This window comes from Schistocerca cancellata, unplaced genomic scaffold (assembly GCF_023864275.1).
Source record: "Schistocerca cancellata isolate TAMUIC-IGC-003103 unplaced genomic scaffold, iqSchCanc2.1 HiC_scaffold_723, whole genome shotgun sequence".
Lineage (NCBI taxonomy): Eukaryota > Metazoa > Arthropoda > Insecta > Orthoptera > Acrididae > Schistocerca > Schistocerca cancellata.
The window spans coordinates 26,224-47,478 of NW_026046734.1; the positions used below are offsets into that span (position 1 = coordinate 26,224).

Sequence of the window (21,255 nt, forward strand, 5' to 3'; positions counted from 1 at the left end):
GGTCACTGTATTGTCTGTGGTGAGAGATAAAGCCTGATCTGTATATGTGCATATCATTATCCCATGACATAGTTTTAGTTGTAAGATGCACTGATTAATTTCCATTACATAATACTGTGATGTGCTTCACTATTTTTTATGTAACTTATTGCATGTGTGGAAATTAAAATCTTTGCAAAAATATTTACCATTTAAATCCTGTTCAGCACTAAAGCCCTCTGTTTTGGCCTTCTACAATTCAAAATGTTCTTTTGACCTACATCATCTTTATCATACAATAAATTGTACTTCTTCACATCAGTGACAAGTTTTTCTGTTTGCTTGATTTGCACTCCATGATTGTGTGCTTGCTGATATGGCAAATCAATCTGTCAATGCTACCTCAGACCTCAATGGGAGAACACAACAGGTAAATGCACCTCTGATTGGGAAGTCTATATTTTGAGACACTATGGTATTGGTCACAGTGACAGACAGCTGGTTGCCACATCAAAGCCAACCTCTGGTTGACCCACATTGTGCAGTAATGAGGATTTCAGTGACAGGGCCTGGTCGCTTTGGTTCTAAGCCACAGGCCTGTCTCAGGCCTTTACTCTTTCTTTCTTTCTTGCAGACCTTCTTTTTAGGGTACTTTCACACAGTCACCACCATAAAAAAACATTAACAAATGCTTTGCATTACTCTCCCCATACAGGCCACATCCTTACTCAGTTTTTTGTATTTGCTAAAGTTCTTCTTGTTGAAGTGTTTATTGGCTTATGGTTTCATAAAACATTTTTTGCAGGATTCTGGCTGTTGGTTCAAAGGACATGTCAACAAAATTGTACAGTCTACAAAAATTGGCAAATTTTCAATCATACTCGCTGGGTAGCCACACAGATCCCCTGGTGGGTTGCTTTTTTGAGGATAATTCTTTAGACCTAACTACAGTTAGTTCCAATGGACAAGTCTGTGTTTGGGAATGCAACATTGGTATAGACGACTTAGTGGCTCGAGAACCTCCAAAAAAAAAATTGCGAGAAACTAAAGATGAAAGTGGCTCTGAAGATGACACACCAAGGAGAAAAGGTACAGTGTCTCTGCTTTCATTTTCTAGCAAATAATGGTACGTTAAAAGTTTTACTCCTGTCTTAGTTGCATTCAGCAAGAAATTATCAGAGCTGATACATGTATATGTGCCACATTAGGTGACAAACTGCAATATGTAGAAGCTTTCCATAGGTGTACAGTATTTCAGCTACTTTGTTGTGCTAACTCTCAGCTGCAAAAATGTATTCAGACATCTCAGGAATCCAAAGTTTTTGTGCCATTCATTAAGGATGTTACTGATGCATAGGAAAAATCTTCACAAAAGGGAATATCACTTTAATCTACAAAATCCACCTGGAAGATACAGGAACACGTAAAGTCAACCAAGGATTCTCATAAACTGCTAGAAGGAGCAAGAATTTACAGGATGCTGTGGAGTTGTAGATATGTGTACATGGGTGCTACTAAAAGAAGTCTAAAAACAACTAAAGGAACAAAAGAACAACTATAGAAGGGGAGAAATGCAGGTCAGTGGTTGCAGAACATGCTTTGCAAGCAGGAGACCAATGTATTTGATTTTGTAGGATACTGGCACTAGCAGCCACAAGTGGATTCTTTGAAAAGTTATTCAGAGAGGCCATATAAATTTTTGAACACCCTAATGATTTTCATCAGAAGGGGTAGGATGTGAAACTGAATGACATCTGGATTCTGGTGCTGAAGATAAGGTGTACCAGTCTTCCACCACAGGGCAATAGCACTATTGGACAACAGCCAATTGCACTCAAGCATTCAAAATGTGACGCCACACCTCTGCACAGGATCATGCAGGAAGTGGAATTTTTACTTCAGTTATTAGTGTGCCAGGGTGTGCATCAGTCGTTCAAAACTGATACTGCCCTCTTTGAAGATGTCCTCTGCAGACAGGGATGAAATGGGCTTCAATAAGAAATTCATCCAACCATGGCATTAATAGCCCAGAATATTTTAGTAAGTGTGACATATCAGTCCATGAAAGTTTCCATTTTACAGTAGTCATTACTACTGATCTGTGCTGTTGTGTGCTACTTTATTCTTGTGTTGAAGTGTTATTTATATTTATGTTTGAGAGAGAAATGAATCAGTATACTCATTTGAATAGAGAACCTTTATCCGGAGCATGATCAAACAAGTCACTTGGTTTATCATGAGAAAGGGCCAGTAAAACAACCACATAAGATGCACGTAATCATGGTAAAAAATTCTTAAGTTTTTGACAGTTTCAATAAACCTTAGGCACAGTTATGTCATTGTCAATCATCTTATTGTCCCCCCCCCCCCCCACACACACACACACACTTTTAAATAACATTTATGCATTTGGAGGGAGGAGGCATCTTCTTACATACATGCTTTTTGGGTTGTTTTTACAGAAGAAAGCAGTTTGTCAAGTGAAACAAGAGCATCACAGGACTTTGAGAAGCTGTTCTACACAAGACTAGGAAGGCATTACCTCTGTGATGAGTTTAAAGGGCAGCTCGGTGTCAGGCTTACTGCTGCTACTTACCACCGCAAGACTCGTCTTCTAGTTACAGGATATTCCACTGGTGCATTTCTCCTGCACGAGCTTCCTGACGTCAACCTTATACATTCTTTAAGGTGAAACTTGATGCCCTTTAATTAATTATACAACACTCAGATTTTGCAGTACATGCATTATAAGAGTAACGATTGAAAGTGAATGTGAAGTGAGGGGAATTTATTTTCCCCAATTTTCCTTGCATGTAATTTTTACAGTTTTGTAAACTGTAAAACTTGTTTACTCACTACATTCCTAAATAAAGCATTTATTGCACACAGCCAATAGTTTACACTGATTAGTAAACATTTAGTTAAATAGCATATTTCTGTTTTAGTGTTTCATCATTAGGAAACAAGGCAATTAGATGTTGTACATTTTCAGTATAGATACAGCAATATCAGCCCTCGCACTAAATCGAGAGGGTGACTGGTTGGCAGTTGGCAGCCCAGGACTTGGACAGTTGCTAGTATGGGAATGGCAAAGTGAAACTTACATTATGAAACAACAAGGCCATTTCAACAATATGCGGTGTCTCTCGTACTCCCCTGATGGTCAGCACATTGTGACTGGTGGAGATGATGGGAAGGTGAGTTCCATTGTTTATGAAGAACAGTGTGAATGAAAATGTATCAGACATGTTGATGCCTTGGGTCTTCACTAGGTCATCTTTGTTATTGTTGTTGTATCCTGCCTACTCGTCAAATATGGGGTGCCTAGGAAACCTGATTCTCGGATCACTAGACAACAATTCAAGCAAATCATGTTAAAGAGGTGTATTATGAAATGAACCGATGACAATACTTAACTTTGATAATAACACAGAAGTATCACAAGCAAATGGCGACAAGCAAATAAGAAATCTCTTCAGTATATACAATTCCTAAGTCACTGGTCTCGAAGTGTCTAATCTTCATGCTGCTGTAGAAGTGGGCTGCAAACATTTGGCATGGCGCTTAAGTCCTCTTTGCATAGAGGGTGCTGCCGTCACATTGTTGTCCTGGGGGTGGTCGGTCGGCATGCAATTGGCTGATTTCTTCTTCACAGCCTTCTCTGCTTTCTCATTTCGGACTGGCGTGCCAGCACTCGACTTTATACTGTAACATTGTCATGTGAAACATACAGTGCAGTAAGATTCAAACAATTTATGTTAGTTTCCTCTCCATACAGCGACCATTGGCCATTCACCACTGGCCACCTGAAACCAGCAGATGTCTGCTCAGGTGATCACAATGTGGCACATCTTGAACACGTTTCTGCTTTAGCATTTGTTGCATAAAATTATTTATTATTTTAGTTCAATTTATCATGCAAAATAACTTCAGTAAACTAAGTGAATGCTGTTCAATAACACAGTAGTGCAGACATTGCTCGCACAGTATGCAATTTGAGGACTAGTGAAGTGTGTGAATTACAGTCACAGTTAAAAGCTACTTGAAACATAAGTGGGTTGTTATACAAGCTCCATATGTTTGTTTGTCTTGTCGAGTAGATCAATGTGAACATATTTATCAATTGCATTTTTTTTTTACTTGAAATTTTAGTATTTGCCTTTCAGCCATGTGTTGTATTTTGCATATTTGAAACTTGTGAACATTGTTTAAGCATTACAAAATATAATCTGAGGTGAAAGGATGTCAGATATTTGTGAAATATTGTTCGCTTTGAGTTTAATAGATGAGTGAAGGCGACAGAGGTGCTTGAAGCATTTGTATTGTGTGTGGGATGAGTGTTAACAGTCATTCACATCAGAAAAGGATTTCTTGTATCAAGAAAAATCATTCCTGTATAAATGATTTCCCACATTCAGAAAATGTTGATAATTGACATATATGAAGCACTGCAACAGGGTAACCTTCATTTGACATTTACATTCAACAGGGGGGGGGGGGGGAATTACCCTCATTTCAAGCTACACTTAAAATCTGAAACAGATGGCTCATCATATGATGGATAAAGTATCAAATGGCCCCACCTCTCAGGGATTTGCTGAGAGTGGTACTTACTTGTAGTAACTTGAATGGAATTAAATTTAGCCTGTTGGACACTTAAAATTACCATTACATTGCAAACACTGACAGCAGTGAGAATTCACAATATGTATCAAAATATTCAGAGTAGAACTGGGGCTGATAAGACTTTTTTGGGCTGCACAACAACTCATGTTCTCTTTCTTTCAATGAAGTATAGTATTTTCATCCAGGACAGTTACATTTTGGGTTGTCAGAGTATTGCACCTGATTTAAAGTATGCACACACATCAAAAAAGGTTTTGCATCACCTCGGTTCTGAGAGTTCCAGAACCTGTACAGAAAATGGGAATAGAGATCAACATAAACATTATTTCCACCCTTCTTATTTGCTCATGAAAACCACACATTGCATGTTGTACCACCATACAGTGAGACCTTCAGAGGTGGTGATCCAGATTGCTGTACACACCGGTACCTCTAATACCCAGTAGCACATCCTCTTGCATTGATGCATGCTTATCTACAAGTTCATCAAGGCACTGTTGGTCCAGATTGTCCCACTCCTCAACGGCGATTCGGCATAGATCCCTCAGAGTGGTTTGTGGGGTCACTTCGTCCATAAACAGCCCTTTTCAATCTGTCCCAGGCATGTTCAATAGGGTTCATGTCTGGAGAACATGCTGGCCACTCTAGTCGAGCGATGTCGTTATCCTGAAGGAAGCCATTCACAAGATATGCACAATGGGGGCCCGAATTGTTGTCCAGGAATACGAATGCCTCGCCAATATGCTGCCGGTATGGTTGCACTATCGGTCAGAGGATGGCATTCACATATCGTACAGCCGTTGCAGCGCCTTCCATGAGCACCAGCGGCATACATCATCCCCACATAATTCCATACCAAAACAGCAGGCAACCTCCACCTTGCTGCCCTTGCTGGACAGTGTGTCTGAGGCATTCAGCCTGAACAGGTTGCCTCCAAACACGTCTTCGACAATTGTCTAGTTGAAGGCATATGTGACACATCAGTGAAGAGAACATGATGCCAATCCTGAGCGGTCCATTCGGCATGATGTTGGTCCCATGTGTACCGCCCTGCAGGGTGTTGTTGTTGCAAATATGGACGTCGGGAGTGAAGTTGCACATCGTGCAGCCTGTTGGGCACAACTTGAGTTGTAACATGACGTCCTGTGGCTACATGAAAGTCATTGTTCAACATCGTGGCACTGCTGTCAGGGTTCCTCAGAGCCATAATCCATAGGTAGTGGTGGTCCACTGAAGTTGTAGCCCTTGGGAGGCCTGAGCGAGGCATGTCATTGACAGTTCCTGTGTCTCTGTATCTCCTCCATGTCTGAACAGTGTCACTTTGGTTCACTCCGAGACACCTGGACACTTCCCTTGTTGAGAGCCCTTCCTGGCACAAAGTAACAATGCTGATGCAATTGAACCACAGCATTGACCGTCTAGGCATGGTTGAACTACAGACAACATGGGCCATGTACCTCCTTTCTGATGGAGTCACTGGAACTGTTCGTTTGTCGGACCCCCTCAGTTTAATAGGTGCTGCTCATGCGTAGTTGTTTACATCTTTTGGCAGGTTTAGTGACATCTCTGAACAGTCAAAGGGACTGTGTCTGTGCTACAGTATCCACAGTCAACACCTTTCTTCAGGAGTTGTCGGGAACCAGGGTGATGGAAAAGCTTTTTGATGTGTGTAGATTTGATGAAGAGCGATCTTCGTATTCAAGACATTGATTTGTATCCTCTCTTGTAGGGGTTAGACATATGCTTTATTTGATTACTTTTGTAACATTCTGAACAGTATAATTTATATACACAGAATCATTTGCAGCACAACTGATCCGTACAATGTGCAAGTTGTAGGTATTGTCATCACTGTAGAAAATCTTTATCATGCAGTGTCTCCTACCTCTCAAAGTTGTTCAACAAAAAAATTAGGGAACAGCTGCCTAGAATACAGGGGCCATAATTAGCAATACAAGAATGTGTTCTGTGAGTGGTGATGTCACAGGTGTGTCTCATTACGGAGAAACTCCCAATAATGTGCAAACAAGAATACAAATTTACAATACACAACAGAACAAAAAGACATAAATAACTATCGCATAAACATGCATGTAAGAAACACTCACCATGTCTTTCTCATTTGTAGTAGCATAGGTTTACCAACTGGCTGGATACTGTCACGTATCTAAAACAAAGACTTAGAAATGAAAAGCCAAAGTACAAAACAGTTTCATTGAACTATCATAAATGGATAATACTGTTTTTAAACATTACTCAGACAATTCTGTGTCATCTTCACTCAATTAATTGTTGCTACAAACGTAGAGAGCTTCATCTTCTGTGCCATCAGGCGCATTAGAAACAAAGTGGTTGATAGTTTTATTGGGGATACATGTCCGAGATTGGTCAATCCACTCACACACTTAAAACAAGCTTGCACATTTGACATGTACTACAGGCATTAATTGCCAGTCTTCATGCATCAGCCATTGTGTGTCTTTTATGTTTGTCCTTAATGCTTTGGAGCTGGTGCCCATAAAAATACGGGCGCACCTTACCTGCCTGAAAATCTGAGGGCCTTAGTTTTATGGGTGCACATTCTCAGTCGTCTTCTTCCTTCCTTACAGGCTCTGTTTGGTCTGGGAGCCACAGCAGAAACTGTAATTGAAGTGCAACTTCCTGGCAGATAAAAACTGTGTGCCGGACCGAGACTCGAACTCGGGACCTTTGCCTTTCGCGGGCAAGTGCTCTATCAACTAAGCTACCCAAGCATGACTCACGCCCCGTCCTCACAGCTTTACTTCTGCCTGTACCTTGCCTCCTACCTTCCAAACTTTACAGAAGCTCTCCTGCCCACGAAAGGCAAAGGTCCCGAGCTAAAGTCTCGGTCCGGCACACAGTGAAAATCTCATTCTGTAATTGAAGTATTTGACACTAGATGGCAGGGGCATGCTGGTCAAGGGTTATCAACTCAGATTTTTGGGGTGGGGGATTGATGAATGATGAAATTTGCTTGTGGTGTTACGTTATTTTGAAGAAAGATATGTTGATTTTTGAAAGGATAATGATTTGCATGATTTGATGATGACACACGTTATTAAAGTAGCGGTTTTTGAGGGTTCAGATAAGTAGTTCATATAGCAAAATATGCAGGGTTTTTATTCAGATTTCTATTGAAAGAGCTTTCGATACTTAATTACCGTTGGAAGTGATTTTTGAGAGCGGGTGTCCAAGTTCTTCAGAGGCAAATATTGCCATTATTCCTGTTGATACTATGCCTGAAGAGTGCGGAAGACCGAGGAAAGTGTAAGGCCGAGAACTTAGTCCTGTACAGATTCTGAGGAACACTGGATGACTAATGATTTTGTTCCAGATACACATTTGTTCTCAGGACAATATGGAAAGTGCAGCCTTATCAGTTTAGACAGGAATAGCGCATCTCTAGATGTCTTTTTGTGTTTACTTACAGACAGTTTTGTGGATCATATAAAGCAGTGAAATAATCCGTATGTGCAACAAAGCATAATAAATTATGAAGCACAAATTCTCTTTCACCTTCCTGCTCACAATCAAAGTGGAAAGGACTGCTCACATTCAAAGTGGAAAGGAGTTACTCTTGTAGAAATAAGGAAGTTTCTGTAAGTTGCAGCTCGTGTGTGAGTGTAAGACTGTGTATGTGAGACCACTGATCCAAGACTCCTGTTGTGTAATTTCTGTATAAACATCTTCAGCTGTCACAAGTTTCTTTCTATTTTGAGAAACTTTCACATCAGTGACAATTCAGTGGCTAAGAAAAACAGTAGAGGCTGGCTGTAACCTACTGCACAAGGTGAGAGCCTGCTAACTTCTAATGTGGATATACACCATCTCAAAATATTAAAATAGATGAAAGCATGTGCAAATATTGTTGTCATGTTTATTTCAAGCAGTACATGCCACAGAAGCCAAATACGGGATAAAAGTGTACATTTTTTTCAGTCAGAGACACGTTGCGCGTAGAATATTTCTGTTTATGGAGGTAAGAGGTGTGACGCAGTAACACTCTTAAAGGCACTGCTAGGGAATCTGCCAGGAAAAGGTTACACTTTGTTTACAGATAGATTCTACACCAGTTCAATCCTTGGTTCAGAACTGGAAGGTGGAAAAGCTGCTCTTGTGGGAACTACAAGAAAATCTAAACAGGGATTGACAAAAGAAATGTGCACATGATAAATACAAACCACACTGCTGAAATAGTGATCTTCTCTGTTAAGAGAGGCGGGGAGCAGGGAAAGCCAGCCTGTGTGGTGTACTATAATAAAAAAAAGTTGGGTGTTGGCATATCAGACCAGCAACTGTCATACTTGGCATTTGAGCTTCAAACTGTGAAGTGGTGGAGAAAGTTGGCATTCCACATAATACTAATGGTGATGGTAAATACCTTTATATTGTACAAGTTAACTGGAAAACACCCCATGTCAATTTATGACAATTATCATGCAAATCATTCAGAAAGCAGAGATCTTGTACCACGACCTGGTACATTGGGACTCTCCAGACTATCAACTGGAAACCATTTCCTGGAAAAGATTGCTAAATTGTCACAAATTAGTAAGACTTTATGTATTTTAAGCTTTGAATCAGCTTGTGTCAAACTAGAGGAGTATGGAGATGTTGCAGTTGGAGTAATTGTATAAAGAAACCCAGTGGACAAATTATTGTGCCTAATTGTGTATTCACAAAAAAATGCAAAATTATAGCAGGAGAAGACCAAAACTGATTAATTGACTTTATATACCATCAGCTATGGAAATGTTTCCTCCTCCTACTGGTATAACCTACACTTTCGAAAAACATAGAATATGTTTGACAAATCTATGATCGTCGAGTTACATCATGGGTCTATCATGCTAAATTTACATCTTTTCTTCTGCTTCTGCTGGAGTAACTTTTATTTTTTTTGTGAATACACAACTGTGGTACAATAATTTGTTAATTAGGTCCACTCCATCTACCGCAATTCCCTACTATGTGAGTACAACGGTCTGTTTTGAAGCCCAAAGTGCGGCATTTTCATGCAGTAGCAACACTTTATGTAGCCTACTTAGCTGTTTTTCTTGCACTGTGACTGTAAGGCATCTAAGGTTTTTGCAACAAAAGCCAGCTGCAATGGAAAGTCTCCTGGGGAGCAGTTTGTAATACACAACACCCTTTTTGTGCCACCAGATGCAAAAGATACTAAAAGATTTCAGATAGATTATATAATGGTAAGACAGAGATGTAGGAACCAGATTTTAAATTGTAAGACATTGCCAGGGGCAGATGTGGACTCGGACCACAATCTACTGTTCATGAACTGTAGCTTAAAACTGAAGAAACTGCAAAAAGATGGGAATTTAAGGAGATGAGACTTGGATAAACTGAAAGAACCAGAGGTTGTACAGAGTTTCAGGGAGAGCATAAGGGAAAAATTGACAGGACTGGGGGAAAGAAATACAGTAGAAGAAGAATGGGTAGCTTTGAGGAATGAAATAGTGAAGGCAGCAGAGGATCAAGTAGGTAAAAAGACGAGGGCTAGTAGAAATCCTTGGGTAACAGGTAGAAATCCTTGGGTAACAGAAGAGATACTGAATTTAATTGATGAAAGGAGAAAATACAAAAATGCAGCAAGTGAATCAGCAAAAATGAATAAAATTGTCTCAAAAATGAGATCGACAGGAAGTGCAAAATGGCTAAGCAGGGATGGCTAGAGGGCAAATGTAAGAATGTAGAGGCTTATCTCATGAGGGGTAAGATAGATACTGCCTACAGGAAAATTAAAGAGACCTTTGGAGAAAAGACAACCACTTGCATGAATATCAAGAGCTCAGATGGAAACCCAGTTCTAAGCAAAGAAGGGAAAGCAGAAAGGTGGAAAGCGTATATAGAGGGTCTATACAGGGGCGATGTTCTTGAGGACACTATTATGGAAATGGGAGAGGATGTAGATGAAGATGAAATGGGAGATATGATACTGAGTGAAGAGTTTGACAGAGCACTGAGAGACCGAAGTCTAAACAAGGCCCCAGGAGTAGACAACATTCCATTAGAATTACTGACAGCCTTGGGAGAGCCAGTCCTGACAAAACTCTACCATCTGGTGAGCAAGATGTATGACACAGGCGAAATTCTCTGACTTCAAGAAGAATATAATAATTCCAATCCCAAAGAAAGCAGGTGTTGACAGATGTGAAAATTACCGAACTATCAGTTTAACAAGTCACAGCTTCAAAATACTAACACGAATTCTTTACAGATGAATGGAAAAACTTGTAGAAGCCGACCTCGGGGAAGATCAGTTTGGATTCCGTAGAAATGTTGGAACACTTGAGGCAATACTGACCCTACGACTTATTTCAGAAGAAAGATTAAGGAAAGGGAAACCTACGTTTCTAGCTTTTGTAGACTTAGAGAAAGCTTTTGACAATGTTGAGTGGAATACTCTCTTTCAAATTCTGAAGGTGGCAGGGGTAAAATAAGGGAGCGAAAGCCTATTTACAATTTGTACAGAAAGCAGATGGCAGTTATAAGAGTCGAGGGACATGAAAGGGAAGCAGTGGTTGGGAAGGGAGTGAGACAGGGTTGTAGCCTCTCCCCAATGCTATTCAATCTGTATATTGAGCAAGCAGTAAAGGGAACGAAAGAAAAGTTTGGAGTAGGTAATAAAATCCATGGAGAAGAAATAAAAACTTTGAGGTTCGCCGATGACATTGTAATTCTGTCAGAGACAGCAAAGGACTTGGAAGAGCAGTTGAACGGAATGGATAGTGTCTTGAAAGGAGGATATAAGATGAACATCAACAAAAGCAAATTGAGGATAATGGAATGTAATCTAATTAAGTCGGGTGATGCTGAGGGAATTAGATTAGGAAATGAGACTACTTAAAGTAGTAAAGGAGTTTTGCTATTTGGGGAGCAAAATAACTGATGATGGTTAAAGTAGAGAGGATATAAAATGTAGACTGCCAATGCCAAGGAAAGCGTTTCCGAAGAAAGAGAAATTTGCTAACATCGAGCATAGATTTAAGTGTCAGGAAGTCATTTCTGAAAGTATTTGTATGGACTGTAGCCATGTATGGAAGTGAAACATGGACGATAAATTGTTTAGACAAGAAGAGAATAGAAGCTTTCAAAATGTGGTGCTACAGAAGAATGCTGGAGATTAGGTGGGTAGATCACATAACTAATGAGGAGGTATTGAATAGAATTGGGGAGAAGAGGAGTTTGTGGCACAACTTGACTAGAAGAAGGGATCGGTTGCTAAGACATGTTCTGAGGCATCAAGGGATCACCAATTTAGTACTGGAGGGCAGCGTGGAGGGTAAAAATCGTAGAGGGAGACCAAGAGATGAATACACTAAGCAGATTCAGAAGGATGTAGGCTGCAGTAGGTACTGGGAGATGAAGAGGCTTGCACAGGATAGAGTAGCATGGAGAGCTGCATCAAACCAGTCCCAGGACTGAAGACAAAAACAACAACAACAACAACAACAGATGCAAAATATTTCTCTTACAGTGCCCTTTACTTGAGATGATGTCTTTTGCTAGAGCTCAGTCATTAATAGGCAAGAAACAGAAATGAAAAGAATTTTTAGTATGTATTCTGAGAGACAAAAAACGTTTTGGAGGAGTTCCCCCCCCCCCACTGCCCCCTCCCCCCCACTGCCCCCTCCCCCCACTGCCTCCTCCCCCCACTGCCCCCTCCCCCACTGCCCCCCCCCCCACAACACACACACAAAAGCAATCTGTGTAATGGATGCAAAGTGGCATTATGTGAATTACCATGGTTTAAAATTTTATCATACAAAGACCAAAACTGCATCTTAAAACAAAGCCAAAGGAGCTTACTGTAGATATAACAAGCAGCATACTTGTTTATTAAAATTTTTGTTTAATATATAGATTTCTTTTGGAAGCAACACAGGTTGTGTTATTGCTATAACAGAAACTGTTGAAGACTGGTAGTAGTTTAAAATCATTAAAAACAGCAAGGCCTTTTGGTACAGTTCCATGCACTATGGTTCATGTTGGAAAGTGTTAAATGGTTCATTGGACTTCAGTAATGTCTTCATTTAAAAACAGTGGTAGCTGTTTATGGACATCAGCTGTACAAGCAAATATGACAGCATGTGCTACTTTTCACCAACTGTGGACAATATCTTGACATCTTTGTTCCCTTTTGCTTCTGCCATGTAATTTGAGGGCATTTTAAAATACATCAGAGTTGGTTCACTTTATCCATTTGACCAAGAACATAATGATTTTCTGTGTGCCATCTGATTATTAAACACTGGAATTTGATGAGTTTTTTCCCGTAGTTTTCTGGCAGATTCTGTGCAATTGAAGTGCGTCTGTGAAGAGTAAATTCCCAACATTTCATGAAACGGGCAACCCAGTTGCGGCTTCATTTGAAATTCATAACTTTCTGCTGTCAAACAAATTCATGTGCTTTAACTTGAACAGTTAACAAGAACTTCTGTCATAGCTCCCAAACAAAATCATTCAGCACAACTTCTAATGTATAATAGAGACCATGTTTTGGCCCATAAATGTTTTTATGTTGCTGGAACAAGCTAAGAGTTGTTCTTTTGACCATCACCACCATTTTACATTACTCTCATCGATTCCATATCGCTGTCCTACAGTACAATTTTATGTTTTTTCCTCGAGAAAAATCACTTCACTTTTCAACTTCGCAGTATAGTCAACATGCTTCAGCATAGTGGACTAAACCTTGGCATTTTACAAAAGTAATAAAGTAGACTGAAACAAAGGGGGAAATCCGAATGTGCTATCTACAAAAATTGTAGTGAGTGCTGCTGTCATTGGTCTAGATGTCAGTGGAAGAAGCACAAATGATGTTGGGGGAAGGGTGATTGGTACATCAAGCAAGTTTCACCCATTGCATGCAGTGCGGATAACGTAAGATTCATATTGATCATCTGCCAAGGTAGAAATCTCTCACGGAAGTAACAATGTCTCGTAAGAGCTTTTTTATAAGGGTGCTCATGTTCAAATGTGGAACTTACTTGTACTCATGAATATGAAATTAAGTTAAGGCAATAAAACACTTATTATTGTTGCATCAGCAATATTGGCATCATTGAGAAGTCACACAGCCTACAAAGACGTGCCGACAGCTTATGAATGTAGCTGTTTAAATGTAAAACTGTACTTACCGTGCTTGCCAACATCTCCAAGTTCCTTAAAAACGTTCGTTTTGATGGCATGTAAAGAAATTATTTTTATTGGTATGAATATTCAAAAAACTACTAAATTCAAAGACGAACAATATTAAGTTTGAATTTCCCCCATGATAAAAAATTTGTAACATTCAATATTTGAAACATTAACACAACAGCATCTGTGCCAAAATAACAACTAGTGGTAGCTTGTAATGGCATTTTTCAGAACTTCTTTGCCCTTGGATATAAGCCACAGGTGCATTTTTTGGACCATGAAAATCAGAAGAAAAAGTTGTCTTGCATTTGGGTAAATACAGTATTAATGTGGAAGATCATTCATGACAGAGCAATCTTTCTTGAAGCAAGAAAACAATGTTCTTCCATGATTTCGTAGATAGCACACTCACCGCCGCCACCACAGCCACCACTGCCACCACATGGCACTGATGTTTCCAGCAGCCACTGCTGCTTTCACTCCTCTATTAAACTGAAAGTGAACAGTATTTCACAAATATAAGACATCTTTCCACTTCAGATTGTATTTTAATTGCTTAAACAACATTTAAAAGATTCAAGTATGCAAATTCCAATTATAATTGATAACTATGCTCTTGGCAATGTACTTGCCAGTGTGTCAAACATAAACATTTCACACTCAATTTTGCTTTAGGTATCACTTAACTGTGATTGTAGGTTATGCGCTTCAAAGGTTGTGTGCTGTGTGAACTATAGTTGCGCTATTGTGTTTGCTGCACAGTGTTCACACAGTTTATCGAAAGTACTGCACTCGGTAAATAAAATTAAAATAATGAAAAAATTTTTACTTGTCAATGTGAGAGCAGAAACGTGCACAAGGTGGGCCACTTCCCGATTATCTGAGTGCTGCTGGTGACCAGTGGTTAATGGCTGCTGCATAGGAAGGAAATTGTTAAACATAAATTGTTCTAATCTTAACACAGCAATGAACTGTTTCAAGGAAATGTTTGTGAAAGTTTTTGCCATTACATGAAGGAAATTATCTTTGAAGTTCCATCTGACTGATACGTCCAGTAGATAAATGAAATGTGGTTTAAAAAAAATTAAATAGAGAATTGAACTCAGACTTGCAGCTTTGCATTTATAGTGCACAATGTTTACTGCTAGACCGCAAGCAGATACAGCATTGCAACAGCTTGAGTGTAAGACAACACTTCCTCCTGAAAGTTTTGTATCCTACAATGTTACCAGATCTGTGGAGCTGTTCAGACTTACAATCCCGAAGGAAAGCATATTTTGTCTCTGTGATTTCCAGTTTTTGTGTTCAAGAATATACCTTGTGATTTTTTAAATTATATAATACATCAAGCTGAATAAAGTTTATTTTTAAGCTAACAATACCTTACAATGCAGCACTAAATTGCTGTTTACAACATGAACAGAAATGGGAAAAAAAAGCTGATGATTCTAAAATCCAGGAAAGAGTAAATAAACGTACAAACTTTATTGCCACTCAGGAAAGCTAGCGTTGAATTTTGTTAGACCTCTTCAAAGGAGTTGTGGATGAAGTAGACCTACAACCCTCTGTCCCTTGTTTAGGCAGCACTCTTCTATCTCTGTCCACTTAAAAATTGATTTTGGTTTCAGTGAATTTGACAAATGATGCTTCATTGTGTTTCTCATTTTTTTACATCTAGCACCATACCTGTGAACTAGATGGGAGAGAACTTCTTAGATGAAGTAGCATGACATTCAATAAGTTCAACACAGTCCAGTAATTTTCTTTCAAGATTTTATCTCCAGATAGTGATACATCCCTCTGACTGGTAAACCGTATCTCTTAGCATAATTGCTTTCTTCAATGATGTCTTGTTCAAGCATATACTCTGAATCTGAACAACTCATTCCATTCAATGATACCTGGTATTCATCTTCTGGATCTTCACCACTGACATCAGGCACAAATTTTCAGAGGTGTTGTATTTGTTCCACTGTATTTCATATGTCACTGCAGCACTGACTTGGGAATTTTGTATTTTTCTGCTGATTTTCGTAAACGCAACCTCGCAAAACAGCTTTGAAGGCCTGCTGAAGGTTTAACTTAGTGCTTAAGTTTTAGGTTGGGTTTGTGTGTTGTAGGCATTTTGTTACATACTAACCTGTAACGGATATTTGAAATTAAATTTAGTTTATATCAACCAATTTAAGATGACTAATAAATCAGTCAGACCTTCAATTGTCCAATTTCGCCCCTACTAACAGAAATTCAATTAAAACACTTTTTTCAATTTATCAAAATAAATCAAGATGATATAATGAATGAAACATTGCAGAAATTACTATCCTACATTACTCTTTTAAAAAAGAGAAAAGTAAGGAAATAAAATTAATACCTTTTATTGCAATAGAAGTTTCTTTATCAACCCATAGAAAACAAAATGGTGGGAAATGACTACAGCATGAGTACTAACTGAGTCAAATCAGCCACTAAGTACATCTGTGTCAAAAAATCTATACTGTCTCATGTATTATCTTTCATTGTTACAGGTTAAATTATGGAATACAAGTACGGGATTTTGTTTTGTAACATTTACTGAACACACTGCTGGCATCTCTGCTGTCCAGTTCAGTCCTAACAGAAAATTTGTGGTTTCTGCATCTCTGGATGGAACAGTTCGTGCATTTGATATGGCCAGGTGTGTTAAATGTTGTATACACTCTAGAATTCATATCAAACAAAGTGTGTATCATTGTAGTTAAGTACTAAAATGTAAGATTTATGTGTAAGTTGAAAGACAGGCCCAAAGTTTAAATTTGGCACAGTATTACGTGTTATGGAATCCTTATATGATAAATATTTGTTGGTATTTGCTAGATTAACTTTAAAAATATAGCACAGTATTAGTGAACTTGTGATGTTCACCTGCTTTATTTCTTCGTTGATAGTCCTTGGTGTCGACATACTGCATTGTTATACTGGGTGAAAGATAGGGGGTGGAAGTTCAACACTGACTACTGTAAATGATGTAGTCAACAGTTGCATTCCACAGTTCTTTACTTTCACTGCTCACAACCCCCTCCTCCCTCCCCCCAATATTACACAGATACATGGCCAGTTCACTATTAGTAAATGATAAGCCTCATTTATAGCTTGCAGGCAAATTCAGCATACTGCTACAGTAGTTTGCTGTTGAACATCTGTGAGCAATAAATACCTAACTGCATAGTTCAGTTTTTGCAGAATAATAAGGTATGTGTGACCATATTTCTCAATTAAATCGAACAGACACTGTCATTGTTGGCCTATTTGTGTTACACTAATTCCACTGTTTAGTTAATGCATTACTGTTACTCGAAACTGATACAGACTTCCCATCTGAAAATCGGCCGTGGACTGAATGCCTCGGGACCAGAAATTGGTCCTTTATATATCCTCGCAATAATAGACACTGAAACTATAAATTGTTTGATGTTTAACGTACAGAAGTTACAATTAAAACATAACTCATTCAATTAACTGAATACATCAAAAAATTCTTTCTTTTTAACAGTTTCTTCTACCACAAAGATTACTCTGAATCCTTTATTTAAATAAGGAAATTAACAGATACAGTTATGCAAACAATGCTTTTGACAAATCTGGTAATTATTTTGGAATTAATTAAGGGCTGATTTTGCTAATGTGTTTTCGAATAGAGCCAAATAAATACTAGTAGTTCTTCTTCCAAATGTTTTCACCCTGTATCAAAGGTATTAACCAGGAATGGTCAAAATAAATTACAAAATTAATGACCTACACAAAACTAAGAACAAAATTAGATCTTGTGCTATATTTCTTAAGACTGAGGGCCAACCTTTCTCTTTTATGAAAATGAAAATGCATATTATACTCATGTATGTTAATGGTAATTAGGCAAAAATGAAAAAAATGAATTTAAGGTGGCAGATGGCAAAACAAGAGAGGAAGTAAAAAGATCCCAGCTTGCTTTGTCACAGACTAATTAAGTTAGGATGTGAAATTTGACATTGTCAAACTAAAGCATGTGACCTCTTGAAGCAAACTATTATATCCTCAAATCTTTTGATTGCATCTGGCAGGTATATTATGGTTAACAGGTTTCAACTCTAATGAGCAATTATCTGAACTAAAAGTCTAGAAAATACAAAAATATAAACAGGTACAAAACTGTAAGTAACTGCAATCTAGAGAGAAAAATGAAATACACCTAATATTTTATTACAGGAGTAGCAAATCAAGATGTGTTCAGTCATTGTGGTCATATAAAATCAACAGCCTTGCCTGCTTGTTGTGCATTGTACCATTGGCAATTTATTTTTAAGTTACTACAACAGTGTTTGATCACATATTGATATGTTACTTCCATAAGAAGATACCAAGTATTATTTTATTTTTCTCTTTAGCCTAGAACTTTTAACACTTTTATAACCTTACATTTAATAATTTGCAAGTTTTACATTTTCTAGATGTTTTACTTCTGATGATGACTAATAGTCAAAACCAATCAAGTTTAATATAGTAAACAATGGAAAATCCAGGATGGATTGCCTGAGCGGTGTGACCTCAGTTGCCTGAGACTGCGGTCATGTGTATGTGAGTTGCGTTTGCATGTATGTGTGTTTTCATCATCTAATTTTGACGAAAGCCTTACTAGCTGAAAGCTATATTTGTGACAGTCTTTTTATTGTGCCTATCGCAACACGTCATGCTGAGTAGCAACTTTCCTTTTCATAATAATGTGTTTCTTTTGTTATGTGTATTTATAGTGGCTTGTGATGCTACTTTACAAATAAGATTGTTTGTGGTCTTGCTCATTAAGGGGGGCAGGACGTCAAACGGGCCGATCTGGAGCAGGAGAGACAAGACAGGACATTTTAATTTCCACTCTCTATACTTTTACAAATAAATTATAAAACTTCATAAGCATGACCAGGAAGGATTCAGGGCCACACTCGTAGCAGTGGAAGTTCAAAAACATAACAAAATATTTTTTTTTTTTTCACATGCGAAATTTCATCATTTTTTCACTTACTATTGGCTGCATTTGTTGTTATTGGTACACTTTTCTTCAGAAGTAAGAGACATTCTTCGATGAATTTTGCACAGCATACTAACCATACTTGCAAGTGTATGAAACTCTAGAATTTTCTAAATCTATTAAAAACTGTGGTAGAAATGGAGATAATTAACTATAAAATTTGAGTTTTATCTAAACATGAAGTTTAAAATGTTACAGCTCATTCATTTTTTTATAAATTAAATAAATTCTAGAGTTTCATACACCCGTAAGTATGGTTTGTATGCTGTGCAAAATTCATCGAAGAATCTCTATTACTTATGAAGAAAAGTGTACCTATAGCAACAAATGCAGCCAGTAGTAAGTGAAAAAAAAAAATGATGAAATTTTGCATGTAAAAAGATTTATTTTTGTTACTGTTTTCGATCTCCCACTGCTATTAGTGTGTATCCTGAATCCTTTCCGATCCTGCTGACAAAGTTTTATGAATTAATTTGTAAAACTATAGACAGTGAAAATCAAAATGTCCTGTGGTGCCTCTTCTGCTCCAAGTCGGCCCCTTTGACATCCTACCCCCCCTTAAGTATGTTATGTTGAACTTTGTTGCAGTGCTCATGTATAGCTCACTGAAAATATCGTTAAAGTTATGCTTATATTGCAGGTACCGCAACTTTAGGACATTTACATCTCCAAGACCAGTTCAGTTTTCATGTTTGGCAATTGATTCTAGTGCGGAATTTGTTGCAGCTGGAGGACAAGATGTTTTTGAAATCTTTTTATGGTCATTAAAAATTGGAAGACTTGTAGAGGTAATATATGGTAGATCCTAAATTTTAAAGTAATAGAAGTTGAAGAAAATAGGTTATTGTGAGATTACATTTGTTCAGTGATACCTTGATATTAGTTGAGGTAACATGGTCACTCTTTTTTGTGAAGGGTTTAGTGTTTGGTTTTTGTCGTCAAGTTGGCTGCATTTGTTGTTATAGGTACACTTTTCTTCAGAAGTAAGAGACATTCTTCGATGAATTTTGCTCAGCATACTAACCATACTTGCAAGTATTTGAAAATACAGTGTCTCTTGATTATTCATATGCAGATCATCTGGTTTGCAAATTATTTCTGTATTATTTAAAGAAATGTACAATATTTGTCACTAGCAAACAGCATCACACAGTAGGAAGTACCATTTACATTGTTTAAACGGTAGCTGGATGACAGCAGGGTACTGTCCCCATTGTTATCAGCCAGCCTGTACCTTGTAAATTGGAAACAAACTCAGTTTTCTGATGTTAATTGGCGTGTAAATGTCAACAAAGCAAGTTAAAATAAATTTGTAAAAGAGATGGTGGAGAAACAAAAGAAAAGTATTCACATTGAAATAAAAATTAGAATGAATTGAAATGTTTCAGAGAAGGGGAAAATTGCTGCAGTAAATGCTGATTACAGTATCGGAATGCAGTCTACTGAACATTAAAAAGAATAAGTAGAAAATACAGTTTTTTGTCAGGAAATACGATTCTAGTTCTGGACTGTCTGCACAAAAATCATGAGGAAATCTTCGTTTGATGAATTAGATGCTGCTCTTTTGCAATGGTTTAGCCAGAAATGAGCATATGATATCATTGTTTCAGGCGTGATGTGTGCCCAAAATTGGTCTCCTCGCCCCCTCCCTGCCCAATGAAGCTGTAGGGGCCTCTGATTACTGCTGGTAAGAGATCCAGAAGTTTGTAGAAGAAAAGAATTTCACACCAGACCAAATTTATAATACAGACGAAAGTGGCCTTATTGGAAATGTCTACCTTTGCTTTTAAGACCAACGTTAATGCTTCTGTGAACCACAAAGTGATTGGGGGAAAAAAACTGAGCTAAGGATCAACATGTGCATTATCACAACCGAAATTTTCAATACCTGGTTACGCACATATTTTGTACAAGTTTGATGATTTCTAGAAGAGAAAGGATTGCTACAGAAGGCTGTTCTGTTGCTTGATAACGTCCCTTCACATCGTGATGAGAGGATTCTTGTATCTGATGATCATCTCATCGTAATTAAGCTTTTACGTCTTAATGTGAGTGCCATTGTAATGCCAATGGACAAAGGCATAATTGCATCGGAGAAAAGGCACTATTGGGCTGGTCTACTGAGAATGTTAGTTGATTAGGATGATTTGGAGGCTTTCAAGAAATTGACAATTCCAGGTACCGTACTTGGGATATCTGCTGCCTGGCAGTTACGTCCCATACACTAGTCCAGTCATGGAGGAAAAATCTTCCAGATATAAAAGAAAGTGATTTTTAAGGTTTCAGTGCTAAAGAAATAACAACTGCACAAATAGTGAATTGGGCCACAGGTTTTATGGTTTTGAAGATGTCGAAGACGAAAATTTTGAATGAGTGGCTGAAGATCGATGCATGTGAACCCCACTTCCAGTACAAGTGACATTGAAATTATG

The 21,255-nt window shown here is 38.2% G+C and overlaps 1 protein-coding gene across 1 annotated transcript in view; it reads left to right on the forward strand.

Annotated features, from left to right (window-relative positions):
- LOC126141567 (periodic tryptophan protein 2 homolog) overlaps positions 1 to 21,255 on the forward strand; it is a 64,423-nt gene that overhangs the window by 17,946 nt on the left and 25,222 nt on the right. The window contains exons 5-9 of the mRNA XM_049915261.1: positions 785 to 1,068; positions 2,442 to 2,667; positions 2,972 to 3,176; positions 16,314 to 16,462; positions 19,464 to 19,611. Of these exons, the coding sequence (XP_049771218.1) occupies positions 785 to 1,068; positions 2,442 to 2,667; positions 2,972 to 3,176; positions 16,314 to 16,462; positions 19,464 to 19,611 (1,012 nt within the window). The remainder of the gene's footprint in view (positions 1 to 784; positions 1,069 to 2,441; positions 2,668 to 2,971; positions 3,177 to 16,313; positions 16,463 to 19,463; positions 19,612 to 21,255) is intronic.